The sequence below is a fragment of the Phacochoerus africanus genome, chromosome 2 (assembly GCF_016906955.1).
Source record: "Phacochoerus africanus isolate WHEZ1 chromosome 2, ROS_Pafr_v1, whole genome shotgun sequence".
In the NCBI taxonomy this organism is placed as follows: Eukaryota; Metazoa; Chordata; class Mammalia; order Artiodactyla; family Suidae; genus Phacochoerus; species Phacochoerus africanus.
Genome location: NC_062545.1, coordinates 227,699,506 through 227,705,505, shown reverse-complemented (window position 1 = coordinate 227,705,505; position 6,000 = coordinate 227,699,506). Strand labels below are relative to the sequence as shown.

Sequence of the window (6,000 nt, the reverse complement as noted above, 5' to 3'; positions counted from 1 at the left end):
TTCTGTTCCTGTCAGCAAACTATTCAAACATAAAGTGACAAATAGGATTGGCTTGGAATACTGCTTATCTACATTCAGAAAGTCAACCCACATGAAGCAAAGGCAACATTTCAAAGTGCAGAACACCTGGGCACATGTATGACTAATGCCTGCAGCACTGCAAAAAGCATATGCAACATTCAGCAACACTGCACTTGAAGAAATAAAACACATGAAGTTGTAAGTGAGGCAGAAAGATCAAAGTATGTGTATGTATTTCAACACATTCCATTTTTACTAGAAGCAATATTCAGGTCTCAACATACTGTTAGGGCTAAATTTGACATTTGACAGATTGGTGGTATATGGCCATTCTTCCTGCTTCAGATGCTGCACTTATTTATATTTACTGCATATGAGTCCTAAATCTAAATGAAACCTGATGTTCAACATCAAAATGTACTTAAGGAAGGTAAAAGTATAGGATCTTTGCAAAGGCTAGGAACAGCTGCTGCCTATTACTGGATCTTGAACATGTCATCCAAATTCCTAAGCCCACCCATGTGGGTTAGGCACCAGGTAACCAAGTTCCTTTGGCAGGGACTGAGAGAGCAGAAAACATTGGCTGGCACTACAGAGGAATGGAGGGAAATTTGGTGGGGCATTTTTGACGTGGCTCAGGAACTAGGAAGTCAGGAAATAAATACTGAGACTAGAAACTGGGCTTACTGAGTTACTTAATACCCCACAATAGAAATTCTGCTTTTTTAAAAAAAAAAAAGCCAAAAATTTGTTTTATTTTTAGATATAATGTATGCATAAGTCAGAAGTGTTTAGCTGGGGTGGGTCCAGGGACTGAGCAAATTACTGCTGAATTAGCATAACTATGTGAGAAGAAAATTTATAGTAACAAAGAAGAAATTTTGTTCTTCGTTCTGCAGATGTGCATTTAGCTATATTACATAAAGTTCTCTACTATAAAGTGATAATAAGGAGTCACAGCTAAGCCCTAAATATGAGTATTATGATATATTAAGAAAATCTTCTCCTTTTTCTTATTGGTTTATAGTATTTGTAATTAAAAGAGAAAAATATAGTATTAAACATTCGTATCAATACTCGTAAGGATTTCTCATAAAGTCATAATTTATTTTTAATTCTAGGTTATGGGAAAGCACATTATATTAGGAACCATAAAAATATTCTTTGCTTTAATTTTTTAAGTCCTATTAATACAAACCTTAGTGGGACATTTATATATTTTTCATTATCCTAAAATTCTAATATCCTGAAAATTATTAGGAATTAAAAGACAAGACAAAATTGAAAAATAGATTGCTTTCAATATGCAAGGTTTAAAGACTTTTAATATTTGTCTAATTGGACTTGTCCTTCATTTTAAAGTTCTAACAGATTCATATCTGAGTATGAAATTTCCAGTAACTATGACATAGTTCTTGGGGAGAATAGGTCATTGCAATGAAACCCTTTCTTTTAGCATTGACAGCTCCTGGATGCCTAGCACTTGCCCCAATTTATGAAAACTCCAGTCCACACAATAGTGGAGCATGGAATTTGCTTATCTTCTAATAAAGCTGAAGCAATAATAGCATCATACAGTTATACAGTAAGGCGATTTTAAAGTACACAAAGGTAAAGCTATTTATGCCATGTAGTTATGTAAATAATATTCCTAAGAGTCCTTAAATTTTTAATACCCAACTTCTGCCAAACACTTTGAAGCAGAGAACTATATTAAGAAAGCATGTAGCATTCAATTTCTGATATTTCATCTCCAAAGAATGCAAAGCACAACAATAACACGTCTCTGAAACACAAATTCCAGTAAGTGCAAATTTCCAGAACACAAGGTCGATCTAGAAATACATTTTAAAATTCAACAAGTTCTCTTTTTAAATTAGTACGCTCAGTATATAATTATCAAACATGGTCTGAAGTGACTTTCCAATGTTTGTTCATAGTCAACTCTTACTCTTTCATAAAATATACTCACTGGTTCATTTTTTGTTTCCCAATTTTCACATTACCAGCTCAAAATATCTAACCTTATAGGAATATCTTTTCTCTTCACATTTCCAAATGTTAAAAAGATTTTATTTAATTCTCTTAACACCATCTGTAATAACATTCCCTTAAATTTGAGCTTTAAGGTAAAACTGAACAGCTCAAAAAGGAGAAATTTTTAATCCTCCCAGAGAGTTGAGAATTAGCGCAGCTTCCTTTGAACAATTTGTCCAGTGAATACTGTAACTAGATTAGAAGGAGACAGTCATCCCAAGAACAAGGTACTATTTTTTGACTTTCTAACTCCACCTGGGCACAAAGGAGATGCAGAACCACATTATCCCAGGAGAACTCGTAGATGCTGAGGGTCTTACACTGAGCTTGAAAAGGGAACCACCTGCTTTCCGCCCACATAAACCTCCTCAATATTTCGGTCATCTCCTAAAAGAAAAATCAAGAAATCATTGTTTATAATCTCAACAGGGAGACACAACCAACAAAAGACACTGCATCTAATTTGAGGATTAGGGTCTGAAATCTGCACCTAAAGTAGAACTCACATCAAGTTAAATCAATCTTTTTTTTTTATGCACACCCAAAACATTGTAAATCAACCATACTTCAATAAAAAGAAAATACAGGTGTTGAAAAAAAAAGTTAAGTCAATCCCTAGTCACTGTCCTTTCAGCTGAAGTGAATGGTTTCCATTTCCAGCCCCAATTATAAAGGAAATATTTATCCTGACACCCCAGAATCATACTCAGCATGGTGAGATGAAGGGCCTGCAAGAATTGAGCTTCACAAGAAATAAAAGTGTTTCTCCCATCTCAAATCATGCAGGACTCAGAGCTCAATCATCAGAGTGGGTGGAAGAGTGGCATCTTCTCTACCATTTATTTCTTTCTCTCAACAAATAGAATTGAACATGAGTACATTAAAAAAAAAATTGTGTGGTAAGACTCCACCGCATACTTATCATAAACACAACATGGTAGAAGGGGGTACAGGATAATCTCTTCCCCTTGGCCTGCCATTCCTCAGTTTAGGATTTATGACCATATGTTCTAGAGGAGCACCTTCTTTTCAAATAGTGTCTTTAAATATTGTGCCATAAATGGGCTCATTGCTGAGGAATGTTTTTTAAAAAAATAATCAAAGCAACTGATCACACATAGGGTCTAATGTATGGTACAATAAATTCAGAGAGCATACCCAAGAAATAAAGATTTTATTTAAGAGAGAGACAAATATCTACCTACCTAGATAGAGGAACTTCTGGATAACAGCCTAAAATGAAAAATAAAGGTAATAATAAGGTAAAAATAAAGGTAAAGTTTCTGTCAACTTTCTACTGTACAGCATGGTGACCCAGTTATACATACATGTATACATTCTTTTAGAAAAGTAAATTCACAGCCAATAGTGGTCGGCGAAACCCAGAAACATGAATTTATTTCTCAATGGCAAAATCTATTTTTATTTTTAATTTTTGCTTTCTTTCTAAACAGATTTTTTCTTTTATAAACATATATATTACTGAAATGATACCCAGAGAGGAGAAAAATGTGTTAATGCTACATTTCAATGTTCAAATATATTTATACATTTACATAAAAGATACTACCTTAACTAGGCAATGTCCTCCTGTGAATTTCTTTAGTCTTGCATTTCATATCAAGGAGCTACAGTGGAAATATTTTGAACTTAAGTCCTGAAAAAGTCTTGAGATAAGACATACAATCCATTCACTTGAAACTTATTTTCCTCTGTTGCGTACATTAGCCTGGCTGGAACTTGGGCCCGAAATGAATACACTGATGGTCACTCTTCCAATAATAGAGAAAGGCAGGAAGGGTGAAGCAGAAGAAACTATCTCCGACAATCCAGTGTTCCAAGTCAAAATCCTAAACTGTGACCCCTAAGACCTAACTCTATTCAAAGGAACTGGCATCTATAACTAACAATCACCATTTCACCTAAGATGGCATCCATTGAACACCCTAAAATCTACTTTTATCAATAAAAAAGAAATGGTCCCATGCCTAAAAAAATTAAGTACTGACTATTAACAAATGTTTTCCATTGCCTGAAAGTTCTGAATCTTAATACATAACCTTGAAATTTTCAGAGGAAAAGTGTTACATAAATTAAATAATTTGATATAATAATTTAAATGTTTAAAGAAGTATATAATACACAAAAAATGACTGGATAAATGAAAATGAGCTGTTTCCAGATATTCACTCTAAAAGAAAGTAAAATAATAAATAATGTTAAAATAACAATGGTATCAACCTCAAACAGTCCAGCACCTGTCTTCTAAAAACCTCAGAATGTTGTATTTATCCTAATAGGTGGATCAATTTATAAATGGCAAACATTAATTCTTTTAAGAAAAGCAATATCTCAGAGTTCCCCTCGTGGCGCAGTGGTTAGCGAATCCGACTAGGAACCATGAGGTTGCAGGTTCGATTCCTGGCCTTGTTCAGTGGGATAAGGATCTGGCATTGCTGTGAGCTGTGGTGTGGGTCGCAGACACGGCTCGGATCCCATGTTGCTGTGGCTCTGGCGTAGACTTGTGGCTGCAGCTCCAATTCGACCCTAGCCTGGGAACCTCCATATGCCGCGGGAGCAGCCCAAAAGATGTCAAAAAAAAAAAAAGAAAAAAGAAAAAAGAAAGAAAAAAAGTATCTCATAAAGAATTGTTAGTAAAACAAGAAGGTCTAATTTATTTTATACATAGAAAAATATTTTTAGGAAGGACAAAGTAATAAAACCATTTTGTTATAATTAAGAAAATCAATGAAATATTGTGATTGAGAGCCCAGACTCCAGAAGTCAGAAAAGTCCTGGGATGGAGTCCAAACTCTGCCTACTAATTATTAATTATTAGCCATGAATACTTAGGTAAATCATTTAACCTCCCTTAAACCTCACTGTCCCAGAAACCAAATGGCAATACTAATAGCACTTGCTTCTCATTATAGTTGTTCACATAATTACAGTTGTTCTGATAATAAAAATGATGTATGAAAGTACTTAATCCCATCCCACCTAGCACATAGCAAGTGTGTTCAATAAGTTGTAGCTATATTATGGCTTTTTATACCCAAATACCTTCAAATATTCAAAAAAATTTTTTTCTTTGCTGCACCTGCAGCATATGGAAGTTCCTGGGCCAGGGATCAAACCCATGCTGTTGTTGTGGCCTGCACCACACCTGTAGCAACACCCAATTCTTAACCTGCTGTACCACAAGGGGATTTCCACAAATGTTTCCTTAATACTATTATTATCATGAAATTATAGTAACTTAAAAGAATCTAGCTTCCCGTCTAAGATTCTCCTACATTCCATTAAAATGTTTCAATGTGTAGTTTTTTTTCTATAGAAAAACTATTGTGACTGGTTCATGAGGTAAATGCCATTTAGTCAACTATCTTTTACGTACCTCAGAAATATCACCAACAAAATCCCCATAAAACAGGTCAATAGGAGAGTCAGATGCTTTGGGGTTGATCAGAAGAGCATCAAATTCCTTGCCCACTTCAAAATTTCCAATCTCCCTCTCCAGCCCCAGGGCTAAAGGGTGGAATAAATTAATAAACAGTCAATATTTCAAACCATCAGACCATGCAAATGCCCCACTTTGCAAGGATAGAATCTGCCAACGTGTCACTAGAAAAAAATTAGTTTCTTAATAGTGAAGCATTCCAATAGGTCGCAAGACTTGGGTTTAGAGAAAGCAGAGTAAAGAACAGGGAAAGCAAAATCTGAGAATAAAAAGAGTTCTCTTAATCACCATAATTATAATTCTGATGGTGTCTCTATTTCAGCACTTTCGGTGCCCTTCACAGTCCAGCTGGTATGTGATTTCCATTCATCCCTATAAGAAACATGACAATTGATATAATATCTTTCCCTCCTATTCTCCTTCCAACATTCCAACTCCTTTCCTTGCCCTTTTTGTTCTTTTTGTTCTATGAAATAGCTGAC

At 34.9% G+C, this 6,000-nt stretch overlaps 1 protein-coding gene across 1 annotated transcript in view; it reads right to left on the bottom strand.

Annotated features, from left to right (window-relative positions):
• Positions 1-1,804: 1,804 nt before the first annotated feature.
• The window catches only part of GDA (guanine deaminase), a 177,991-nt gene continuing 173,795 nt past the window's right edge, over positions 1,805-6,000 (bottom strand). Inside the window, exons 12-14 of the mRNA XM_047767774.1 lie at positions 5,456-5,586; positions 3,264-3,291; positions 1,805-2,445 (exon numbers count right to left, since the gene is read on the bottom strand). Of these exons, the coding sequence (XP_047623730.1) occupies positions 2,375-2,445; positions 3,264-3,291; positions 5,456-5,586 (230 nt within the window). The 3' untranslated portion in view covers positions 1,805-2,374. The remainder of the gene's footprint in view (positions 2,446-3,263; positions 3,292-5,455; positions 5,587-6,000) is intronic.